This window comes from Meles meles, chromosome 12, assembly GCF_922984935.1.
Source record: "Meles meles chromosome 12, mMelMel3.1 paternal haplotype, whole genome shotgun sequence".
Taxonomy (NCBI): Eukaryota; Metazoa; Chordata; class Mammalia; order Carnivora; family Mustelidae; genus Meles; species Meles meles.
The window spans coordinates 14,441,071-14,464,412 of record NC_060077.1 but is presented as its reverse complement, the minus strand read 5'-3'; the positions used below and the strand labels follow the sequence as shown (position 1 = coordinate 14,464,412).

Genomic DNA, 23,342 nt, shown 5'->3' with positions numbered 1-23,342 from the left:
ACAGGTGGCAACTGCAGGATACAGGGCACAGGACGCAGTCTGCCCCCTAGTCTGAGGGCAGCGGGCTCAAGAGCCAAGTCTGGGTTTAGGGTGCAGCTGGGGTGAGTGCAGCGTCTGGTCGAGGCAGGCTGTTCTGGGGATGAGCAGGCAGAGGTGGTCCGCGCAAGGGCACATCCCGCCTTTCCCCCAAGACCCCTGGAGCCCTTGTTTTACTTCTGGAGGTTGGGTGGCAACCTTCCCTCCCTTCAGCACAAAAACCAACATTAACAAAGTTTCCAACCAGGGAACATTTAATATTTGGGAAATTACGCTCTTTCAGGAGATGGGGGGACTGATTAAGCCAATGACCCTGTCCTTTACCTCCTGGATCTGAGAGGAGGCCAGGCCAGAGGCCAGCCCACAAGAGGAAAGGCAAACACCCTGAAGCCAGCCTCCAGGCCAGGCCACCAAAATGAGCCAGCAGGGCCCTCAGGGTAGCAGCCCAGCTCGCATCTGGAAGGCCAGGCCATCCCCTCGGGTGGCTTGCTAGAGAAGAAAGCACACAGAAGGGGACACATCAGAAACAGAGCTGGGCGTGGACCCTGGGGAAAGGGGCGACACCAACCTTGTTGATCTCTCTGTGTCGTTCCTTAGTCACGATTTCCTCTAAGACCTCACCATCTCCCTTAATGAGCCTGGGGGAGGAGGGGAGAGGGGGCTGAGCCTCCAAGGCCAGAGCAATAGAACCAGGCCCACCTGGCAAAGAGATGCCGGGCCTCAGGCCCCCACTCCCTTGAGCAGGGGGAACCTAGGCACTCCCACTCCTCCCCACCTCCCGCCCTTGGGACAGTGATAAAGGCAGCTGGGTAGGCTCTGCCATCAGACCGGCCAACTGGCTGTTTGAAGACACCACTCAAGGCCCTTGCAACCCCGCAACTGCTTGCTCTGGACGATAAAGAACAGCCTAGGGAGTCCCATAAATGAGTAACTACTTTTCTCCGGTCTCTGGCTTTTAAGCAGAGCAGCCATCGGCCCTCCTCCTGAGTGTGCAGAGGGTGTGGGGCTGAGCTGTGCCAAGACTCCCCCCACCTGGTGCGTCCTGTCTCTGGGTCCACCACCTTCCGGATAATGCTCTGCCGAGCATCCCACTCCTCCTTGGTCATGGGCTTCATGGCCTGGATGCGGGACTTCTGTTCATCCGTCAGGACTGCAAGGGGAGATGGCAGGGAGTGGGCGGTTGGGTCTCAGGGAGGGGACCCTTCCCCTCCTGCACGCCGGACAGCAGCGTACCTGGGCCATCCTCTTCCTCCTCAGCCGATCTGTGCCACTGGTCCAGCGAGGGTCCTGGCAGAGCCTCGCCCTGGTGCAGCTTTGCCTTCTCTTTGCTTTTCTTCTTCAGCTTCTTCTTCCTTTTCTTCTTCTTCTTCTTCCTCTTCTTGTCCTTGTGCTTCCCCCGCTTCTTCCGGCCATCACTGGAGGAAGAGGAGGAGGACGAAGAGGAAGAAGAGCTAGAAGAACTGGAAGAAGAGGAGGAGGAGCTGGACCGTGGTCTCCTCCGGGCCTTGTGCTTGCTTCTCTCTGTGATGCAGGGAGAAGGTGAGGCTGGAAGGCCAGGAGGGGAAGAAGTAAACCTTTTTCCCCTTGCTCTGGCCTGTGGCAGGCTTAGAGGGAGGACAGAGGGGTGAGACCCTCCAGGCAGAGCCTTCCAGAGCAGGGATCAGCACTCTCTGGAGAGGTGCCTTCTGGGCTTCACCCAGTCACCCAGTCACTGTCTGACCAGGAGCAGGACAGCTAGCCCCCAGCTGGCTCAGCTCCAGCTGCACAGAAAGCATCATTACGTGCTCCCTTCATGCATACCCAATGAGCCGGCCCAGCCTCTGGGATCTGAGCGTCTTTCCCAGACAACCAGGTCCTGCGCTCTGCAAACCTCTACCGCTCACTGCGATGTCCCCACAGCCATCCCGGGAAGCCCGCCCAGCGGCCTGCAGCTTCCTCCCTAAAGTTCCCACACCCCTTTCCCGTTCCCTCCGGTCCTCACCCTCCGCCCCAGAGGAGGTGTTGCTGGCCTTGTGGTCTTGGGATCTAGACGCCGAGCAGCTCCGAGCAGCGTCCTTACTGCTCTTCTTCCTTCTCTTTTCCGACCCGCGGCCCCGGGACCGGCTTCGGCTCTTGGAGCGCTTGCGAGAGCTGACGTGAGCCATAGCGCCGCCGGCTGGAAACGGGGAGACACGCTCGAACTGGGGCTCACACAGCCGGCCCCGAGACTGGGCTCGGAGGGCGGCTCTTCTCAGGGGCCCAGTGCCCATCACCACCCAGGGCAAGGACCGACGGGGTCCGCGGCCACCGCACGATCCGCCCCCAGCCCCGGGGACCCCAGACCCTGCGCAGACACCCGAGCCTCGGCCCCTTTAAGGGCCCGCCCCCGCCCGGCCGCTCCACGCCTGCGCACGGCCGCCCCACGCCTGGACGCTGGGCGCCCCTAGGAGCCGCCGCGGTTCTCAGCCGCCAGGTGCGTCCCAAATCCTTCCCGGCGCTCCTACCCTTCACCCCCGCGCCTTCCGCGGCCTCGCCGCCCTAGGGAAGGTCCCCGCAGCTGCTCTGTCCCCTCCTCAACCGCCCATCTGGCGGGACCGTCGGACCCGCACCACGCCTTCGCGTGAGGAAGCGGCGGCCAGGGGACTTCCGGCCGGGGCAGTGCTCGGAGAGGCCGTCCGGCTGGGAAGCGAGGCGCTGCCGCCTTTAGTCCTGAGGCCCCGGGTTCCGTTTCCAGGGCAGCCCCAGAAACGGAGGCTGGCCCTCCGACCTACCGAAGAGGGCAGCTGGGGATCCCCGCTTCCGCCCCAGGCGCGTGGGAGGCCGTGCATACTCCTCGGCCTCTGCCGCCGTCCTGTCCCGGTCTCAGACCGCCCTTCCTCGCGGACGCAGCACCTCCGGCCTCCCTGGGTTGCCTGCCCACCTGTCCACCCCAGCAGGCTGTGAGACCCCTGGTCCCGGCCGAGTTCCCACCTAGTGACAGAGCCAGGGCGGGACAGCTGTTGCCCGTGTCCGGAGTGGGCAGCTGACGCTCTGCTGCTGATTTTGCCAGTGTGGAACGGGACCTGGTGTTTCAGATCCTCCCACCTTCCCAGGAAAGCCAGAGCTCTGGATTTCGAATCGGAAACCCCTGGTTTGCAAATGTACAACCTGAACCCGGCACAGCTGCACTCTTCACCCAGTTCGGGGGCTGCCCGATTGCAAATGTCTCATCAGTAATAACAGCAAACACGGAGGACTGTTATAAAGTATTTTATGAACTTTAACTCATTTGACTCTCACAACAGCTTTAGGCGATAGGTTCTTTCCAGGGGAGGAAACTGAGGCACAAAGAGGTCACGTGGCTGTCCCACATCACACCGTCGGAAGCGACAGAATCAGAATTTGAGCCCAGGCAGTCTGGCTCGAGCACTTCCTCATAACACCCCTGTGTGCTAAGCCCTCAGCACCAACTAGAAGTTGCTGTTGGTGATTCTCCCAAACCCTTCAGAGACAGATGTGCTCCACCCCGCTGTGGCGACTGCTGATTCACATCTGTGTACTCTTCTCTGGCAGCTTCCCTTGGCCACTGGGAGCCACCCTGCAGTGGAGATGGATGCCACTCCCCCACCCGCCCAGCCCATCCCCACCCTAACTGATGCAGGCCGCTGGCTGCTAGAGTCAGGCTCCAGAGCGCTCCGTGGGATTGGGCCGAGGCTGGATGTCCTTTGAAACCACATCCTGGCCCCGCTCCCTCCTGCCCTGTCCTTCCCTCACGCCCTTCTCCTGAAGGTACTCCTTCAACAAACCACCTGCCCAGGAATCCCCATCTCAGGCTCCGGCTCTGACAGACCTGACCCAAGCCAGCCTGTCTGCTGAAAGAATGACGCAGAAGCTCCTTTCGAACCAAGAAGGGCCTGAGGGATGCAGGGAGTTTATTCTCGTCCCGCGCAACCCAAGGAGGCAGAGCCCTCGCTGGCCGTGCTACCCCACTGCGGCCCTGCTCAAGTCAGCGCGCACACATCCACGGTGGTGGGCTCCTCGCGGGTGAAGCCGTCGCCGAAGCCCTCGTCGTCCACCAGGTCGGGTTTGCGGCAGCACATGGGGCACAGGCGGTTGCGCACAGCAGACGCCCGGAGCCAGACGACAAGGTTCCAGCGCTCGCCCGTGCCCAGTGGCCGGGCCCCGTGCAGCTGGCCGCCCCGGTGCAGGATGCCCTGGCCCACCATGTGCTCCACCTCCAGGGGTCTGGCCAGGGCTGACGGCGCCTGCAGAAAGCAGGGCTCAGGCCTGGGCACTCCCGGCTGCCCCAGGCCCTGCCCCGTGGGTCACACACACTCACCTGGAAGAGGCCCCCAAAGTATAAGGCGCCCCCCGTGAAGGCCTTGCCAAGAGCCACGTTGAGGGTGAGCTCGGCGTTATCATAGTGGCAGCCGAGCTCCCGGTCCTGGCCCTGGGCGTATTTGACCACGAAGGCCCGGTGGCTGTCGAGCCAGCCCCCCCCACAGTCTGGGTACAGCAGGGCCATCAGCGGCTGCAGGAAGCGCTCCCGCAGTGGCGTCACCAGCGGCTCGTCCAGTCCTAGCTCGTGCAGCAGCACCTGGGAGGGGGACCCCACGGGTCAGCGGGGAAAGGGACGGGGCCTCACCTGGGGTCCCTGGGGGGAGTCTCTTACCACGGACAGTGTTATTTGCAGATACGAACTCCATGATAATCCTACCATGATCTCATTTTACAGATGGGGAGACCAAGACCCTAACAGGGCCCAACAGCTCTTCTCCAGCACCGCAGATACAGCCCCTCAGCAGCTGCTGTCCCTGCCTCACCCACCCCATAGTTGTTCATGGTGTTGGGTCTTCCCTTGGGCATGTCTGACTGCTCGAAGTGCTCCAGCTCCTCCAGCAGGGCCTGGCAGAACGCCGCTGTGAACACCGGCACCCGGTAGATACGCTTCTCCCCTGCGAAGGGAGGGACATGGTAGGCTGGGAGCTCCAGTGTGGGTCTGTGTCCTCTGGAGCTGTGTGAGCCTGTGCATGCCTAGTCACCTCCCTTGGCCTCAGTTTCCCTCACCTGTACAATGGGGAGGACACGGGTACTCAACTCTTAGGGCTGTTGTGACCACTACGGACATACTGTGTGGGCGGCAGGGAGGCCTCTTCCTGGGCCCCCTCATTGGTACCTGGAGCCTCTCCTCCTGCTTCCACAGGCACACACACATCTAGTCTCTAGACTCTGATGTGAGTTCTGATGAGGCCCAGAGATGGGAAGGGATTAGCCCTGTGACCCCCAGCAGGCCAGTGATGGAGCCAAGCGGGGATCACAGAGCCGCCTCAGGCTTTCTCTGGACACCAACATTTGCACCCCAACTGAAGTCCCTCTTGGAGCCTCTGTTCCCCACACAGGAGGAGTGAGGGGGCCTGCTTCTTCTTGCTGGGCCCTGTTACAGAGAGGCCAAGCTGAGAACAGAAATACAAATATTTCTGGGCAGATGGACCTGGGGTGCCGTGTTCATATGACCCCCCCCCCACTTTCAGCCAGCTCACAGCCCAGCCCCCCGCCCCACACAGCCTGTGCACAGTCTTCACTGTCGGGGAGTTAATGGCAATGAGGAGGGGTCCCTCCAGTCTAGGAGGGATGGCGTCATTCACATTCTGCCCTGTGCCGCACAAGAGAGCACAAGCTTCATAAAGGGAGCAACACTGCACACCTGTCTCCCCAGGGTACTCCCAGACCTAGGAATCACAGTAACCGTAAGATAAGGAAACCTATCCTGAGCAGTGTCCCCGGGCCATTTGGCACATTACCTCGCTTAATCACACTTTAGGAGATGGGTATTCCTATCGCTCCCCATTTCACAGATGATGACACTGAGGCAGAAGGATTCAAGGAACTTGGAAGGGCTGGCACTTACTGCTGGGTTTAGCCAGAGATCCCGGCAGGAGAGCCAAAGGAGGAGAGATAGGGCGTTTTTGAGGTTGGTTTGGCTTTGTTCCTCTGCTCAAGGTCATGGCAGTTACCTGGCAGCCCCTCTCCCACAACTCCAGGTCATGTAGGCTCAAGAAATTTCATTCTCGTCCACTTCTCCAGGTCTAGGGATAGGAACTGTCTGCTTCCCAGACTGCGTTAGCCCTGGGCTGGGGGGTTTGGGGTGGGTGCTTCACTGTCATGCACACCTGTCTCAGTTGTCCCTTTGTGAATTTCCTCAGTCCCCACCCCTCAAACCGAGTATGCCAGCTGACTCACACATGACACGGGCACTGAGTACGTGTTGGGCAAGTGAGAAAGTGAATACTGACGCCTGGTCCCTGGCAGGTCAGTCCCACCAGACCTTCTAGCTCCTGCTGGTTTGGATCTTGGAGACAGACATGGTGGAGGAACCCGTGTCCCACACCCAAGTCCTACTCCTACTAGGTGATGGGGCCAAGACCTCACCAGACACCGTCTCCAGCCGCTGGAGAAGGCCTTCAAAGTCTGCATCTGGTGACGTGCTGTACTCAGCTGCGGCCAAAAACTCGGGGGCCAGAGCCTCATCCTGGGGGCAGAACACACTAGCTGTGAGGCAGACAGGCCTCAGGCCGGGAAGCCTCCACCTCCTTCCAGTGACCTGGCCCTGCCGGGTACCTGCAGCGTGTTGTAGACATCAGGCCTCACTGGGTGGTAGGATTTCGAAATGAGGGCTTTCCTGGCAGCCGACTCCTGCCCCAGCCGCTGCCGTCGCTCCACCTCCTGCTCAAGCTGGGTGGCATAGGGCCCGGTTACCAAGATGGGTCCTCCCATCACCCCCCACCCCAAGGTCATTATACAGAGGAGGAAACTGAGGCACAGGAAGGCCAGAGCAGGGCCTGGGTTGAAACCCAAGACTGTCTACACACCTGACTCCCTCAGGGTAAACTGCAGGTGCCAAGCTGTTAGCGGAAGGCAGCTCCTTCTGGAAGAGGCCCATCCCGCTCTAGGCTGCACAGTTCAGAGCCTGACTGGGATGGGAACCCCTCGACATGCTCAACCAGCTGGGCTGCCAAGGGAGAGGAATGGAATCCCAGCCAGGTGTTGTGTTCCAGAGGCTGCGGGGGGCCTGCCCAGGAAGCTTTCCCTTACTCACCCCCAGGCCAGGAAAGAGACAGAAGATGCCAGCAGCTCTGGCACCCGCCAAAGTGGGGGTGGGTGAAGAGAGGAAGAGGCCGGAGCCTGGTGGGATCTCAGCTCCTCCTGCTGTGAAACCCTGGGCAAGTGTCTCAAGAGGGTGTGAGGCAGACAACTTTCTCTTTCTCTGGTGCCAGGCCCCCGCGCTGCAGTGAGGGGGCATCGGAAGAGGGCAAGCCGAGGTCTAAGGAGCCCTTCAGGGACCTAGGGCTGGGAGGCCCCCTCGAACTGCTGGCCCCCAGGAAGGGCATGAAGAGGAAGGGCAAGGCTGGCTGTGGAGGGGGCAGAGGCGGGCAGTTACCTCTCCTACCAGCTGCTGGAAGTCCTCGGGGCTGACGCACCCGCGGCTGCGCAGGATCTGAGAGCAGAAAGTCCAGTGAGCAAGTCTCCTAACGTCTCTGGGCCTCAGTTTCCCCTCGTGGAGGTGGAGAGGAGAGCCCCGACCCGACGGGGTCATTGTGAGGACAATCGAGAAGCTCGCTCAACGGAGAGCGGGCCTCCCAGCTGCAGTTAGGAACCGCGCCGAGCGCCTCCCCGCGCCGGCCCCTGCCCGAAGCACTTTACAAGGATGTTCATTCATTCCTTGCTCACGACAGCCTCAGCGGGCGATACTGCTCTCCCCGCTGAAGGGGGAAACCGAGGCACCCAGATCGGAGCACCCGGGCCCAGCGAACGCTTGCCGCCCGCTTCTCCGCAGAGCCAGTGCAGCCCACTCACCGGGCCGTAGTCCCGGCGCAGCTGCTGCTCGCCCCGGAAGCGCACGTGGAGCCCGTAGCGCGCCACGTACAGGTTCTCGGAGCAGAAGCAGGCGCAGCGGCAGAAGCGCCGCGGGGCCCCAGCCGTCGCCATGGCGAAGAAGCGCGCGCCCCCCCGCCGGCTTCCGTAGGAGCACTTCCGGCGCGCCCCCGGCGGGGCGTGGCTTGGCGGCGGCAAGGGTGGGTTCCAAGTTCCCAAGTGCAGAAGAGAACGAAGACGCCGCCGCAGAAAACGGGGTGCGGCGGACAGAGATGCTCCCAGGCCGGGGTGCGGTGGGCGGGCTCGGCTGCGAGCGCATGGTCTTCTCGTGCCGCCTCACAGCTTCCCCATGCACAGGGAGGGGACGAGTCTCCCCACTCTACAGATAGGCAAACCGAGTCACACCTCCACGGGCCGGGGGCAAGTTGGGACTTGGAACCCCTCAAGGCCTTTTGTTAAATGCCGCTTCCCTCTTCTGCTCGGAGCTTTGGAAGAGGCAGCCAACGGCAGGAGGGGAGTTAGACGATGCCTGGGGTCCGAGCGCTCCAACTAGCAACTAGCCCGTTCTGTGCGTCTGAGCCTGGGTTTAGCATTCTTCCCGGGTCCCTGTCCGGCACTCCTCGAGCCTTCGCCGCGGAGTCGGGGTTCGCCGCCGAGGCCCGGGCACGGTCCCCGCGAAAGACGCTCGGTCCGGCGTGACTTCCGGTGGCGGGGCCGGAGGTTTGGAGTGTGGGCGGGGAGCAGGGTGTGGTCTGTAGGCGGCCGCACCCCGCACCGCGGCAGTTCTGCACAGCCGCAGTGTGAGATGAGTATGTTTCTTGTAGAGCGTGCACCCCTACCTCAGGGAGACCCATCGTAGCTCTTAAGTCTCTTATCGTGGGGATCCCCACCTTGGTCCGCAGGCCCGGGTCTGCAAAGCCCCGAGAGGAAGCTTGGACCTCAGCCCTGTTGCTAAGATGGGGAAACTAAGGCTCGGAATAGAGGATGAAGCCCGCTTCCCGACCCTAGAGTTCCGTCCCTGGTCAGCGTGGTGCGAGGATGGGGGTGGGGAGGAAGACTCCAGCTCCTAGCCCGGATACACAGGTGACCACAAATGGTAACTCCTGTTGGCCGATCTTCCACCGTCTTTCCTTGCATCCGTACAGCAAAGCTTTGAGCGAGGTACTGTTACGTCACCCATGTTACAGATGGGCATACAGGCTCGGAGAGGGGCAGCGACCTGCCCTAGGGTTCACCACAACAGGGTTTCTCAAAATGGTTGGATTATGAGGGATTTCGGATTTCCTCTCTGTGCTTGTTGGGGTTTATTTTCTTGATGTTTTCCTTTCCCCCCGGATGTATGCACAGGTTTACATTCACATCCGCAGTGAGACACTTAACACACTCAAACACACCCTTAATGTGCTCACACGGATTCACACACCATCACACGTGTGCTCATGCCATTGACACACTCACACCCAGTCATACACAGCACTTCACATACAGACAGCCGCACACTCATTCACACACGTGACATACTCATGCACACCCTCACACACCTATCACCCACACTCACACATCCAACACAGCCCCTGGTTCCTCCCAGCTCTGTGGCAAATTGGGCCCCGAGGCTGTGGCTCCCACTAAAGTCCCAGGGCCCCAAAGGGAGATGGGAGACCCTCACATCCTGTGTGACCTTGCCAGGCCGTCCTCTCCAGTTCATGGAGACATACACGAACATGTCTGGGGGTCCACATCTCCCCCCAGCACCTTGAGGGGCTGGGAGAAGGCTTCTGCTCTCAGGACAAAACCTACACCAACAGCCTGATTGGTTTTCACCCTGGCTGGCCAAGGGCATCCTGAGTGTGGGAGGTGAGCATGTGGAAGTGTGTTTTGAGTGACAGATAAGCTCCCTGCACTTCTGTGCTTAGTCAAGGTGGGGAGATGGGAGTAAGCAAGAAAACAAATGCACGATCAAGTTATTTTCATTCAGTTTTAAGTGCTGGGAAGACGAGCTAGGTGATGGGGTAGTGAGTGCCTGGAGGTGGCCGCTTTAGACAGATGTCCGGAGAAAGCCTCCCAAAGAGTAACATTTCAGCCGAGCTCCAACCGCTGCAGCAAGATCTGGCAGGAGAGGGTTGTAGGCAGGGGAGTTAAAAGTGCAAAGCCCCTGCAGTGGGATGAGCTAGGCGTGCTTGGAGAACAGCAAGGCATATAAGAGGACAAGTCTTAGGGAATGAGGCCAGGGTGGTATTCTGGCCAAACTGCTGGGGTTAGGAGACCACTGTTAACATTTTGGATTTTACTCTACACATGAAGGGAAGCTGCCTAATCCTCACAACGAACCGTGTGAGGTAGGAATTATCCCCATTTTGCAGAGGTGGAAAATGAAGGTCAGAGAGGTTGAATAGCCCACCCAAAATCAGATGCCTCACAAGTAGTAGAGTCTGGAATAGAACAGGAGTCTGAGCCACAGGGATCCTGGGACCCAGCCCAAGCCTCCTAAAGGTACCAGGCTTCCCCAAGGGGGAGAATGACCCTCAGGGGCCGCTTCCTTCTCAAGGACCCAGCTCCCCAGCCCAGAGCTGTATGGTCTGAGAAGGTGTTTAAACTTTCATGGGTGTCTGGATTGCCCAGCGATAGTGAAGGGCCCTGCTCTCCAGGAAGCATCCATTTCTCCAGTTCTGCGTCCATTAATCCCATAACTGCCTTCCTCCCCCAGAGGCCCAGGGCAGGCCTGGCACATGCATCCCCCCTCTCTGCCCCCCCCCGCCCCCTGTGCACACCGTTTCTCCCTTTGCAGTAGTTTGCAAGATGAGCATATTCTGCTTATCCGTTTAGACCGGCTCTCCCAGTGGCCCCCTTCTCCTTGGAATCAGTGTCTCCACCCCTACCCCATTCCAGTCTGGGTTCAATCACCAAACAGAACAACAGCAAGAATATTAACAGTAAGTACTGGGTCCGTGTGTTCTCAACCAGCACTGATGTGTTTTTGTTGTGTGTGTTGGAGGGATAGTCTAGATTTTTTGAGGGTTTTTTTTTAAGTAATCTCTACACTCAGCGTGGGACTCGAACTCACAGCCTCGAGATCCAGGAGTTGCATGTTGTATCAACTGAGCCAGCCAGGCGGCGCCCCTGTGTGAGGTATTATTAAACCTATTTTACAGATGAGGCTCCGTGAAGTATAGGGGCCTGTCTAGGGTCATAAACGTAGTGAGTGGCAGGACAGAATTACAACACAGTGTAATTCTGATTCCAGAGTGTATTGGGGGGGGGAGTGTATGCACGTATATGTACGTGAATATATGCGTTTTGCATGTGTAAATATTTCTATATATGTATCTATACACAGACTTGATTTTATATAGAGCACACTATTAAAAAAGGGCACATCTCAGGAGTATAGCTGGTGAATCTTTACAAACTAGACACACCCATGTAACCAGCTTCCAGATCCCCCAAACAGAATATTCCAGCCCCCACCGTGTCCCTACGCAGCCACTACCCACCTCCCAAGGCTAATCACCACCTGGACTCCTAAGAGCCAAGATTAGTCTTGCCTGTTCTTGAATTTGATACAAATAAAAACAGATACTATGTATTATTTTGCATACTGCTTCTTTCACTCAGCATTCTGTTGGTGAGATTCATGGCTGTTGTCCTGTGTAGTGGCCGCTCTGTGCTTTTTCGTGGCTGCCTAGTATTCCACTGGATGACCACTCCATCCCCTGAGCCATTCTGCCGCTGAAGGTCACCTGTATTGTTTCCAGTTTGGAGATGTCATGAATGAGGCTGCTAGGAACACTGTAATTTATTTACCGCAGTAAAATACACATAACATAAAATCATTTTAACCATTTTAAAAAGACTTAACTTTTTTTTTATTAAGATTTTATTTATTTATTTGACAGAGAGAGAGAGAGATCACAAGCCGGCAGAGAGGCAGGCAGAGAGAGAGGAGGAAGCAGGCTCCCCGCTGAGCAGAGAGCCCGATGTGGGGCTCCATACCAGGACCCTGAGATCATGACCTGAGCCAAAGGCAGAGGCTTAACCCACTGAGCCACCCAGGCGCCCCAAGACATAAATTTTTTTAAGATTTTATTTGTTTGGGGGCACCTGGGTGGCTCAGTCTTTAGTTGTCTGCCTCCGCCTGGGGTCATGATCCCAGTGTGCTGGGATCAAGCCCCGTATCAGCTCCCTGCTCAGCAGGGAGCCTGCTTCACCCTCTCCAACTTCCCCTGCTTGTGTTCCCTCTCTCAATATTTCTCTCTGTCATAAATAAATAAAATCTTTTTTTAAAAAGATTTTATTGGGGCTCCTGGGTGGCTCAGCGGGTTAAAGCCTCTGTCTTCAGCTCAGGTCATGATCTCAGGGTCCTGTGATTGAGCCCCGCATCAGGCTCCCTGCTTAGCGGGAAGCCTGCTTCCCCCTCTCTGCCTACTTGTGATCTCTGTCTGTCAAATAAATAAATAAATAATCTCTTTAAAATTTCTTATTTCTTTGATAGGGAGAAAGAGGGCACAAGCAGAGGGAGCAGCAGGCAGAGGGAGAGGGAGAAGCAGGCTTCCCCACTGAGCAAGGAGCCTAATGCGGGGCTCAATCCCAGAACCCTGGGATCATGACCTAGCAGAAGGCAGACACCTAACTGAGCCACCCAGATGCCCCTAGACTTGACTATTTAGAGCAGTTTAAGGTTCACAGCACAACTGAGTGGAAAGTACACAGATTGATCATATGCCTCACCCCACCCCCACTGTCAACATCCCTTCCCAGAGTGGTACATCTGTTACAATCCATTCCTTCACATCCACACCTTATTACCCAAAGTCCACAGTTTACACTAGGGTTCACTGTGGTTTTTTACCACATAGAATGACACATCCCTACCATCATGGTCTCATACAGAATAGTTTCACTGACCTCAAAAGCCTCTGCGCCCTCTCTGTTCATCCCTCCCCCATCCCTAACCCCAGCAACCACGGATCCTTTTACCACTTTCATGGTTTTGTCTTTTCCAGATGTCATATAATCAGAATCATCCCATAGCCTCTTCAGATTGGCTTTATTCACTTAGTAATTGACATTTATGTTTCTTCCATGTCTTTCAGTGGCTTGATCACTGAATACTAGTATATTGTCTGGAGGGACCACAAGTAAGTAAATGGCACTTCCCCCTAAATGAAATGATCTTATGTATTTACCTGTTGGTTTCCTGTCTCCCCTACTCTGCAAAGCATAGGGTTTTTCCTTTTTTTTTTTTTAAAGATTTTTTTAAATTTATTTGACAGAGATCAACTATAGTGGATCCATCCACTTACTAAAGGGCATCTTGCCTGCTTCCAAGTTCCAGCAATTATGAATAAAGCTTCGATAAACATCCGCTTGCAGGCTTTTACGTGGACATCAGTTTTCAGCTCATTTGGGTAAATACCAAGGGACGTGATTGCTGAATCATACAGTAGAAGTATGTTTAGTTTTATAAGAAGCCACCAAGTCCTTCAAAAGTAACTGTACTGTTTGCATTCCTACCAGCAGTGCATGAGAGTTCCTGTTGCTACTCATCTTCCCCAGCACTTGGTGCTGTCGGTGTTTCAGATCTTAGCGATTCTATGAGGTCGGTAACGATTTCACGTTGTTTTCATTTGCAATTTCCTAATGACATGACGTGGAGCATCATTTCATATGCTTATTCATCACCTGTATATCTCGTTTGGTGAGGTGTCTGTTCAGGTCTTTGCCTCTTTTTAAAATTGGGCTTTTTTTTTTAATTGTTGAGTTTTAAGTGTTTTTGTATATTTTGGATAATAGACTTTATTAGATATATGTTTTTGTGGATATTTTCACCCAGTCTGTGGTTTGTCGTTTCATTCTCTTGACCATATATTTGCAAAGCAGTTTTTAGTTGTCATGAAGTTCGGCTTATCAATTCTTTCATGAATCATGCCTTTGAGGTCGCACCCAAAATTGTCTTCATACGAGGCTCCTGGGTGGCTCAGTGGGTTAAAGCCTCTACCTCCAGCTCAGGTCATGATCTCAGGGTCCTGGATGGAGCCCTGAGCCCTGGGTTGGGCTCTCTGCTCGGCAGAGCGCCTGCTTCCCCTTCTCTCTCTGACTACTTGTGATCTGTCTTTCTGTCAAATAAATAAATAAAATCTTTAAAAAAAATCATCTTCATAGCCAAGAAAAATCCAGATTTTTTTCCCTATCCTTTAAGAGTTTTATAGTTTTGCATTTTATATTTAGGTCTGTGGTCCATTTTGTGTTAATTTTTGTGAAAGGTGTGAGGTCTGAGTCTAGATTTTTTTTTTCCATATAGACGTCTAGTTTTTCCAATACCGTTTGGTGACAAGATTGTGTTTGTTCCTTTGTACTGCCTTTGCTCCTCTGTCAGAGATCAGTTGACTGGATTTACATGGGTCTATTTCTGGACTCTCTATACTGTTCCATTGATCTGTGTGTCCATTCTTTCATCAAAACCACAGTGACTTGATTACTGTAGCTTCCTAGTAAGTCTGGAAGTTAGGCAGTGTCAGGCCTCCAACATTGTTTTCCTCCTTCAGTACTGTGTGGGCTGTTTTCACTCAGCAAAGATGATGGAGCCTGGATCTGGACCCAGCTCTGAGTCACTCTGACTTTTGGATAGCCCATCCAGGATACTTTCTTCACGTACAATCATATATTTGCTTTTTGTGTTTGCATGAACGTTAGCCTCCTCCAACTTTATTCTGTCCCTTGGTTTTACCCAATCCATTTAGGAGGTCATTCCATACCTTTACATAGCTTCTGTATGCAGACACATACAAACATACGTTGCTTTTCCCCCTGCTGCACTGTTCTGTTGAGCCCCGCTCTGTAATGATTTTGCCAGTTCCCTATGGAAAGGTATTAAGGGTATTTTCAGAATTTTGCTACTACGGTAACTATCTGCAAACTAGGATCTTTGCTCCCCTCGACCAGTCTTATCTATAGAAGAAATTCCTATAAAAAAATGCTTTTTAAAATCTGAACTTTGCCAAATTCTCCTTGAAGAAGGATGTCCCATGTGAGTGACAGAGGCTGTTTTAAATTTGGAGTGCTTTAAGCCTTTGACTGAAGGATGGAGAGGTGAGGGGATATGTTGCCCCACCTGCCACCCGCTCTGGGCCTTGACCTACTTTCCCAGGTTCTTGGTTCAGGCCACACTGTTTACCCAGAAGCCTGCTCACCTTGCATCTTTCCCAGAAAGCCCTTCCCAGCTTTAGTGGCTCTGTGTCACTTTCCATGGCCGCACCCAGTTTTATTCCTTTATGGCACTTACCACTAAATGAAATGATCTTAAACGTACTTACCTGTTGGTTGCCTGTCTCCCCTACTCTGCAAGGATGGGGTTTTTTCCTTTTTTCTTTTTTTAAAGATTTTATTTTATTTATTTGACAGAGAAAGGGGGGGGGAACACAAGTAGGCTTCCCGGTGAGCAGGGAGCCGGACACAGGGCTTGATCCCAGGACCCTGGGACCACGACCTGAGCAGAAGGCAGACACCCAGACGCCCCAGGGGGTTTTCCTTTTTTCACACTCAGCTATATTCCTTCCACGCTGCCCCTAGTGGGGATTGCTGCTTCCCCTCTCTCAATCCCTACAATCCTGCTCTACTTTTCTCTCTAAAATGTCTTCCCTTCCAACCAGATATAATTGACTTATGTATCGTAGGTTTTGCCTGCCTCCCTCGCTAGGGTGCCAGCTCCAGCGGGGCCCGGATTCTGTTCTTTCACTGTTGCATCTCAACAGATTAGGATGGCACATGGCACATAGTAGATGCTGCACAAATATTTGTTGGAAAAAGGAAAAGAGAGACGGCAAAGAGGAAGGAAGGAAGAAGGAAGCGGGGAGATGAAGGAAGGAAAAAAGCAAAGATCATAACTCCCACCCTCATGTGCTGGCAGGTTGTCCCTCCAGAGGAAAAGACCCAGTAAAGAGCTAGCGCCCCCACCAGGTTGGGCCTGGGGCCTCCAGACCTGGAGCGCAGAACTGGAGGGCCCGGCTAGGCTGGAGGGGGCGGGGCTCGTCGCAGGTGGTGGGGAGGGGAGGGCTTGCTCTGGCCCCGCCCCCAGAGACCCCGCCCCGTCCGGGAGCCCCGCCCCACCCGTCAGCTGGCCCGGGCGCCAGCTCTGCTCTGCTCCGACCTTGCAGCGGCGCAGCCCGGGTGGGAGGAGGGGAGGAGCGGCGGGAGGAGCGGAGCGAGTGCAGAGCCGGGCGCAGTCTCCAATGAGCCGCGCAGAGCCTGCGCCCCTGACGACCCGAGCCCCCTGCGCCCTTTCCCAACGGCTCACCTGGTGCCAGGTAAGGTAACAGGTAAGAGCGCGGCACCCGGGCCCCCCGAACACGTCGTTCTCACGCCGAGGTGCCAAGCCGGACACAGGCTGGGGCGTCTGGGGCCCCCTGCCTCCGAGGTGGAGTAGGCATCACCGTTGGAGGTGGCAGCCTTCCGGGAGCCTTCTCGCCCCCGCCCCTGTCCCCAGGCGTCCTCAGCTGCAGGTCCCAGCCCCCCCATCCCTGCAGCAGCATCCTTTCCACGCCTGCAGGACGAATATTGCTTGCTTTTTTTTTTTTTTTTTTTTTTTTAAACTCCTCACGCGCCGCTGCCTCTTGGAAAATGGTGGGGGTGGCTTTTGGGGAGGATCCTGCGATGGCTCTTCCCCCAGGATCGGAATGGTGCGACTTCCCGTGGCTCCCCACGTTCTACAGCGGGCGCCTGCCCACGGGTCCTGAGCACCCTGGCTGTGGCAGAAACCTGGGGGGCCTGACCTGGCCCTGCCAGATCTTGGCAAACCTTACCCCTCAGTTTCCCCCGCTGGTCAGTGGGCTGACGTTCCACATGCATTAACCCTGGCAGTAGGCCTGTGGGTTCCCAGGGGCTCCTTCCTTATTTCTGGATCTGTGTTAAAACAGGATGCCCCCTTTCCCCACCTGATGTCATTAAAGACAGCTTTAAGTTGGTCTGACAGGATTCACTGTCTTGCCCTCTGCCCCACCCCCTGGAGACAGGCTGGCCTCCATTCCTCCTTCAGAGGGCAGGTGGCAGGGGACCGGAGGAGGGTTGTAGAAAGGCCACCGTAGCTCCCCAGCCACGAGTTACCTGAAACAACTTGCCCAAGTCTCTGAGAAAGGGCAAGTCCCAGCATGAGATGCAGTGGGCTGAGCAAGGCTGGAGTCAGGATGGCACAAAGTGGACCCAGCCCCGTCCTGGCCTGCATCCGGAACACCCCCTGCCCCGCGACACGACCCTCCGTTAGCCAGTGTGCTGAGCAGTGAATGGGCCTTTCCGCTGCTGTGTGATGACTGTATGGGGTGAAAAGTTAGGAGTGGACCAAGCTGCTTGGACCACCTAGGTCCGTGCGTAGCCTGGACACGTGCCGTCCAGAAAGTCCAGTGTTGGGTTTCAGTCCTGCCTTTGCCTGTTCTCTGCATGCCACTTATCTTCTCCAGGACTCTGTTTCCCCATCTCTAAAGTGGGGGTGATCATGAGAGGACCTCCCACAATAGTGGCAAGGATGAACTCAAATGGGAGATGCTGGGCGCTTAGCCCATTGTTTGGCAGTGAGTAGCACGCCGTAAACAGTAGCTGTTAACGGTTGTAATAATAGTTGTCATTTACTATCTCCTGAGTGTTGCACTTTCCTTCTGTGCAGCTGACGGCGGTAGGTGCCCTGACCACCATTTCTTTTTTTTTTTTTTTTAAGATTTTATTTATTTATTTGACAGAGAGAGATCACAAGTAGGCAGAGAGGCAGGCAGAGAGAGAGGAAGAAGCAGGCTCCCCATGGAGCAGAGAGCCCGATGCGGGGCTCGATCCCAGGACCCCGAGATCATGACCTGAGCCGAAGGCAGCGGCTCAATCCACTGAGCCACCCAGGCGCCCCCTGACCACCATTTCTATTGAGACTAAAAGCCTTTGGCAGGACCCCCTATGGGGATGGGGTCATTTGCTAACCCTGTGCCATTCCTTAGCATCTTGGGGCAAGCCGAGTTGCCCCTGTCTTCCCCAGGCTTTGTCACATCCTGGGCAGTGCCTGCTCTGGCCTCTGGCCACCACCTTGTCCTTGTCCCTCGGGCCACGCTCGTCACCCATGTGCTCACACTTTGCCCTCTAGCTCCACCTGACTGAGCTCAGTTGCATCCTCCAGATAACGGAAGCTGGAGAGCGGGGCTGGGCCTCCAAGCAACCGGATGGCCCTCATTCTCCCCTCCTCACAGTCTTGCCTGGTGGTCTGTCCCTTTCATCCTCCTGCTCAGTAACTTTAAAAATAACAGAGTAGCCTATCCCCACCGAGGGCTGTAACCCGACCCGAGTTGGATTCTGCTCCATCAGAGCCTGGAGTACAAGGACTCAGCACTTGGGAGTATGAGGCCTTGGTGCTATAGCTGCTCTGTCCTCAGCTTGCTGGGTGACTCTAGATAGGCTTCACCCCCTGCTTCCCTGTGCCTCAGTTTCCCCATCCATACAATGTGATTCAGATCATCTGTGATGCTGGAGTGTGAAACTTTGCTTATTCTGGTGATGGTAGACAGCTGGGGTCCCCGTGTTGGTGGCTGTCAAATGGGGTTGACGTCACCCCAAATGGAGGGGTGTTGGGAAGGAACACCCCCAGGGACTGGGAGTGGGAGCAGGAAGAGTGGGCCAAGTCCCTCAGCTGGTCTCGGGCAGATCTGCCTCCTGTTCCACTTCTGAACCCCAGCTCCCTTCCAGGGCCAAAAGACTCCTTGTGCCCACCAAGAGGTGAGCAACAGCCAACGTGGCTGGCAGGGCCTGGGTAGCAGGCGGTGGCTTGGCCCGGAGGCCTGGTGCGGCACTGGGCCCGGAGCGTCCCTCCCTGGGCTCCGACTCACGCTCACCCACTCACTGGCTTCCTGAGGTCTCTGCATTGCAGCAGACGGAAGCCTTTGCTGGCAGCCCAGCTGGGGCTCGAGGTGGAGCAGGGAACTGGGCAGGGGGTGTCTGTTCCCACCAGCCCTCACCCTGCTCTCTCTCCTGGGTCCCATTCAGCCCTGGCTTTTCTTGGAGCCCCAGCTGCTGACAGGGGATCCTTCTCTGGCACTGACTTGAGTCTACCTAGCAGTGCGAGGCTCTAGAAGGCTCAGGGGCTATTACGCCCCTGGGTCCTTTCTGCATCTCAGATTCCACATCCCCCAGCGTCATTAGGGGGTCTTGCCTACCCCTGGAGAGGCTGTTTTGAAGCATTAGTGCTTTGGAGCTGAAAGCACAGACTTCTGAACTCCACAGCCTGGGTTCACATCCCAGCTCTGCCACTTACTAGCTGTGTGATCTGGGACAGCTCACTTACCCTCTCTGTGCCTCAGTCTTCTTGACTGTAAAATGGAGATAATAATAGACCCTACCTCATAGGGTTCTTGTGAAGATTCATGTATTTAAATCACATTCATGCATTCAAATTCTTAGACAAACACTCCCTATCAGCACTTGAATTGACAAGTGTTTTAGTTTCATAGTTTAGAGCCCAGATTCTGGAGCCAGATAGCTCTGGGTTCAAATCCCAGCTCTGCTACTCACCAGCTGTGTGATCTTGCACAAGTTCGTAACTTCTCTGGGCTTCAGTTTCTCCATCTGCTAAATGGGGTTGAGGATAGTACAAACCTCACAAGTCGTTTCAAGGATTCAATAAGCAAACACATATAGTGCATGGCCTGTATAAAAGGCTGAGCCTGGGGCTTCTGGCTGGCTTACTCAGTAGAGCGTGTGACTCTTGATCTCAGGGTCATGGGTTCATGCCCCATGTTGGGCATGGATCCTACTTAAAAATACCAGATAAAGTTAAATACTATTTAGGATAAAAAAAATGTTTTTAATTCTATAAGGGACGCCTGGGTGGCTCAGTCAGTTAAACTGCTGCCTTCGGCTCAGGTCATGATCCCAGGGTCCTGAGATCGAGTCCCACATCAGGCTCCTCATCCAGCGGGGAATCTGCTTCTGTCTCTGCCTCTGCCTGCCACTCTGCCTGCTTGTGCTCTCTCTCTGACAAATAAATAAAGAAAATCTTCGAAAAATAAAAAAATAAATAAAAATTCTATAGAAGTCCAGGCCCAGAGGAAAGGCTATGTTACATAACTGCTTGCTTATAGTTACTAGGCCCCTGCTCTCCTGTACAGAGTTTGAGAGTTAGGTGCTGGGATCCTTTACATACTAGCCCAAGTCCTGCCTTGGGCCTCTGTTGGCAGAGTGATATGGGGCACATGCTTTTGCCTCTCTGTGCCTCAGTTTCCCCCAGCTACATACGGGAATGTGGAAGCAACTGCCTCTTGGGGTTTGTGGGGTTTCTGTCACTCCGGAACGTGAGCCACTAGCCTTTGGGCACCAGAGCTGTAGGGAAAAGGGTCTCTCTAGCTGACCCCCATCCCAGTCACCACTCAGAGTGACCCCTGCTGGCGTCCCATGCCTTTCCTTTCCACGTGGGGACTCCAGAACTTTGCCCATTTTGCAGATCGGATGACAAATACCCCAGGAAGAAAAGGGATGGACCCTTTCAAGAGGTAGCACTCAGAGGCACACCCCTAGCCCAGTCCCCGTCCTGCCCTGGATAGGTCCCACTTCCAAACACTGCCATCAGGCCCACATCCTGCCGTGTCCCTGCAGCTCCTGGGGTCTCCTAGGCACCCCCAGAGGGCCCAATGTTGGGGGGTTGCTTTGGATAAAGCAGACATCGAACTCCAGAAAGCCAATAGGGCCTAGGTCAGGGGGTAAAGGGCAACCTGGGCTGAAGGAAAATATTCTGGAAACTTCCAGGCAGATGTGAAAGTCCCCGGGTTGCTCTAGGGCCTATGGCCAACCACCCTGTCCCCCCGACTTCTTGGTCTAAGGCCGGAATTGGGAAGAACAGGAAACAAACATTTACTATGCACCCACTGTATACAGTGGTAACGATCAGCAGCAATGAGTATGTGCCAGGCACTGTGCCCAGAACGGATGTTCATGCACCGAAGCTCATGCTGTTTTAAAAATGAGGAAATGGGTTCAGAGAACTTAGTAGTCGTGCGGCAGTAGTAATGTACAGTATTACTAGTAATGTACTAGTAATGTATGATCGTACTAGTACTCATTACTAGTTACTAGCAGTGAAAACAGCACTCTCTGCTTATCTCAGTTGCATCTGCAAGGTCCTCCGGATGCCGCCACGCTCACCTCCTGACCCTGTGGGATCCCTCGAGCACGTCGGCACCCTCCTGCCTCAGGGCCGTGGCACTGTCTGTTCCACCCCCAGATAGCCACGTGCCGGGCCCCCTAACCTCTTCTCAGGCTTGCTCAAGTGTGGCCTTCACAGTGAGGTCTTCCCTGGACCCCCTATTTACAACTGTTCTCCCCTCCCCATTGCCCCCCCATCCCCTGCACCCCACTCCTCCCCCCCACCCCCGCCCCAGCCCTTAGCTCTTATCACACTGTATCATATCATTTACTTGTTGTGTTGGTCTGTCTCTGACGTGGGTGTTTCATCCCCATAAACTCAGCGATCTTTGTGTTTGTTCATTGTTAAATCCCAACACGCAGAACAGAGTCTGGCCCACCCAGTACCCACTGGTTCTCAGGAAACACTCCTTGAATGAATGGGATGTTTCCGCCAGTCCTATGACTTCGGTGCTCCCGTCACTGCCCTCTCACAGATGGGGGACACCGAGGCACACAGCTACCAAAGTGCAAACCTGAACCCCTTGCCCTGTTGCCCCCGGTAGGTCTGCCTCGCCCCACGGACCATGGCCTTGCCCCCATGAGCTAGAGCCTGTTCCTCGGCACGCACCCACCGCCAGCCAGCAGGATGCAGCTGTGGAAGGCGGTGGTGGTGACCCTGGCCTTCATGAGCATGGACGTCGGCATGACCACAGCCATCTACATCCTCAGCCATCTGGACCGCAGCCTGCTGGAGGACATCCGCCATTTCAACATCTTTGACTCGGTGCTGGACCTCTGGGCGGCCTGCCTTTACCGCAGCTGCCTGCTGCTGGGAGCCACCATCGGTGTGGCCAAGAACAGCGCCCTGGGGCCCCGGCGGCTTCGGGCCTCCTGGACGGTCATCGCCCTCGTGTGCCTCTTCGTGGGCATCTACACCATGGTGAAGCTGCTGCTCTTCTCCGAGGTCCGCAAGCCAGTCCGGGACCCGTGGTTCTGGGCCCTCTTCGTGTGGACTTATATCTCGCTCGCTGCTTCCTTCATGCTCTGGTGGCTGCTGTCCACGGTGCGGCCGGACGCCAAGGCTCTGGAGCCAGGGGCTGAGGCCGAGGCCGAGGGCTTCCCTGGGGAGCCCCGACCCCCTCGTGAGCAGGCATCGGGGGCCACGCTGCAAAAGCTGCTGTCCTACACCAAGCCTGACGTGGCCTTCCTTGTGGCGGCCTCCTTCTTCCTCATTGTGGCAGCTCTGGGTAAGTGAGGAGCCCGGGGGCCTGGCAGGCACCCTGGAAAGCAATTTGGGGGGGGGGTGTTGTATAACCACTGCGTCCTTCCTCTTAAACCTTTGGCATTTTATTCACATGGTTCGACATCAAATTGATGTGAAGAGGTGAATACTGAGAGTTCCATTCCCAGTTCTGCCTCTGACGGCCCTGACCTCCCTGCCGAGGGCTAACTACAGGAAATGTTCCGGAAGCTTCCAAGTGGGTGCGAAACCACTTTTATTCATTTCTTGTATATATTCTCCCAGTGTTTCCTGATGAAAGCCAAACAAGCAGAAACAGACCTGTCACTCTCACCACCTCTCACACGTTAACTTCGCGTCTTGCTTTTACCACTTAATGACGTATTTTAGAAATTTCCAGTCAATACCTCATTCCTTTATTTGGCTGCATAATAGTCCCCTGTGAGGCCAGTCCAGAGATTATTTAGTTGGTCTCCTTTTCGAGTCTTTTCTCTTACAGTAAATAACCTTGTTTGTACACATTCCATATAAATGTGGGTGTATTTGTAGGATAAATTCCCAGAAGTGGGATTACTGGGTCAAACAAAGCATTTTTTGTAACAGAGCAGAATCTACTAGAGACTGTCAGAACACGGTGTCTGTGGTAAGAGTAAGTACTGTGTGGTGAAACTTTTATTTTAGGTACGTGTGCCTGCGTGTGAGTGTGTCCGGGTTTGTCGTGTAAAATGTATTTGTTGCTGTTGGTTCTGGCCCAAACAGTGTGAAAGCGCTTCTTCAGATAAGGCGGGTGGGAAGGTGACATCTCAAGGTCAAAATTCCATGTGTTCTGGGTACCACGAGCCCTGGACACGCATCGCAGTCCTGCTCCTTACCTGGCTGTGTGCTTGTGGGCAAGTTATCGGGCCTTCCAGAGCTTTGCATCCGCGAAATGGAGACTGTTAGCATCCCCCATGTTTCCTGACGTTGGAAAGCTTGAATAAAACGGATAGGAGAAGGGGAGGTCCAGGGCTTGGCACAGTGTGGTAAGTGCTCAGGAATGTTAGCCATTCTGAGTTGTTACACGTTTAACAGGTAGCATCTAGAAGTGGCCCCAAACCCA

At 55.2% G+C, this 23,342-nt stretch overlaps 3 protein-coding genes across 12 annotated transcripts in view; 1 reads left to right on the top strand and 2 right to left on the bottom strand.

Annotated features, from left to right (window-relative positions):
* Positions 1 to 269: 269 nt before the first annotated feature.
* ARL6IP4 (ADP ribosylation factor like GTPase 6 interacting protein 4) lies at positions 270 to 2,664 on the bottom strand. Of its 3 annotated transcripts, XM_046024911.1 has the most exons (6): positions 2,520 to 2,664; positions 2,018 to 2,191; positions 1,270 to 1,581; positions 1,069 to 1,186; positions 605 to 674; positions 270 to 525 (listed from the first exon to the last, which is right to left on the bottom strand). In XM_046024911.1, exons 2-6 carry the CDS (start codon positions 2,178 to 2,180, stop codon positions 469 to 471), a joined length of 720 nt encoding a protein of 239 aa, XP_045880867.1. In that variant the 5' UTR covers positions 2,181 to 2,191; positions 2,520 to 2,664; the 3' UTR covers positions 270 to 468. The 3 variants fall into 3 exon arrangements, with proteins under 3 accessions (XP_045880867.1, XP_045880865.1, XP_045880866.1); XM_046024909.1 differs by lacking the exon at positions 2,520 to 2,664 and having other exon boundaries at positions 2,018 to 2,497; XM_046024910.1 differs by lacking the exon at positions 2,520 to 2,664 and having other exon boundaries at positions 1,270 to 1,557; positions 2,018 to 2,490.
* A 584-nt stretch (positions 2,665 to 3,248) lies between these two features.
* Positions 3,249 to 8,551, bottom strand: OGFOD2 (2-oxoglutarate and iron dependent oxygenase domain containing 2). Of its 2 annotated transcripts, XM_046024908.1 has the most exons (7): positions 7,849 to 8,548; positions 7,433 to 7,489; positions 6,613 to 6,726; positions 6,424 to 6,523; positions 4,822 to 4,949; positions 4,334 to 4,591; positions 3,249 to 4,259 (listed from the first exon to the last, which is right to left on the bottom strand). In XM_046024908.1, exons 1-7 carry the CDS (start codon positions 7,978 to 7,980, stop codon positions 3,996 to 3,998), a joined length of 1,053 nt encoding a protein of 350 aa, XP_045880864.1. In that variant the 5' UTR covers positions 7,981 to 8,548; the 3' UTR covers positions 3,249 to 3,995. The 2 variants fall into 2 exon arrangements, with proteins under 2 accessions (XP_045880864.1, XP_045880863.1); XM_046024907.1 differs by having other exon boundaries at positions 3,249 to 4,591; positions 7,849 to 8,551.
* A 158-nt stretch (positions 8,552 to 8,709) lies between these two features.
* The window catches only part of ABCB9 (ATP binding cassette subfamily B member 9), a 34,522-nt gene continuing 19,889 nt past the window's right edge, over positions 8,710 to 23,342 (top strand). For 2 of the 7 annotated variants that reach the window (XR_006821038.1, XM_046024901.1), the window contains exons 1-2: positions 15,288 to 16,166; positions 21,567 to 22,250. Coding sequence is in view for 6 of the 7 variants with exons in the window: in XM_046024901.1 (XP_045880857.1) it covers positions 21,650 to 22,250 (601 nt within the window). In the remaining variant the exon portion in view is untranslated. Of the gene's footprint in view, positions 9,028 to 10,259; positions 10,797 to 12,956; positions 13,002 to 13,136; positions 13,463 to 15,287; positions 16,179 to 21,566; positions 22,251 to 23,342 lie in introns of those variants that run through there. The other 5 variants (XM_046024903.1, XM_046024906.1, XM_046024904.1 and 2 more) reach the window with 5 other exon arrangements.

Bases quoted from the DNA above. Each gene is read 5' to 3' on its own strand.
- ARL6IP4 (XM_046024909.1), bottom strand. From the start codon at position 2,285: ATGGGCACTGGGCCCCTGAGAAGAGCCGCCCTCCGAGCCCAGTCTCGG. The intron at 675-1,068 runs GTGGGGGGAGTC...CTCCTCCCCCAG, and splicing joins CCAGAGACAGGACGCACCAG to GCTCATTAAGGGAGATGGTG. The intron at 526-604 runs GTTGGTGTCGCC...TTTCTTCTCTAG, and splicing joins GACACAGAGAGATCAACAAG to CAAGCCACCCGAGGGGATGG.
- OGFOD2 (XM_046024907.1), bottom strand. From the start codon at position 7,980: ATGGCGACGGCTGGGGCCCCGCGGCGCTTCTGCCGCTGCGCCTGCTTC. The intron at 7,490-7,848 runs GTGAGTGGGCTG...TTCTGCTCTCAG, and splicing joins TGCGCCGGGACTACGGCCCG to ATCCTGCGCAGCCGCGGGTG. The intron at 6,524-6,612 runs GTACCCGGCAGG...TTCTGCCCCCAG, and splicing joins ATGTCTACAACACGCTGCAG to GATGAGGCTCTGGCCCCCGA.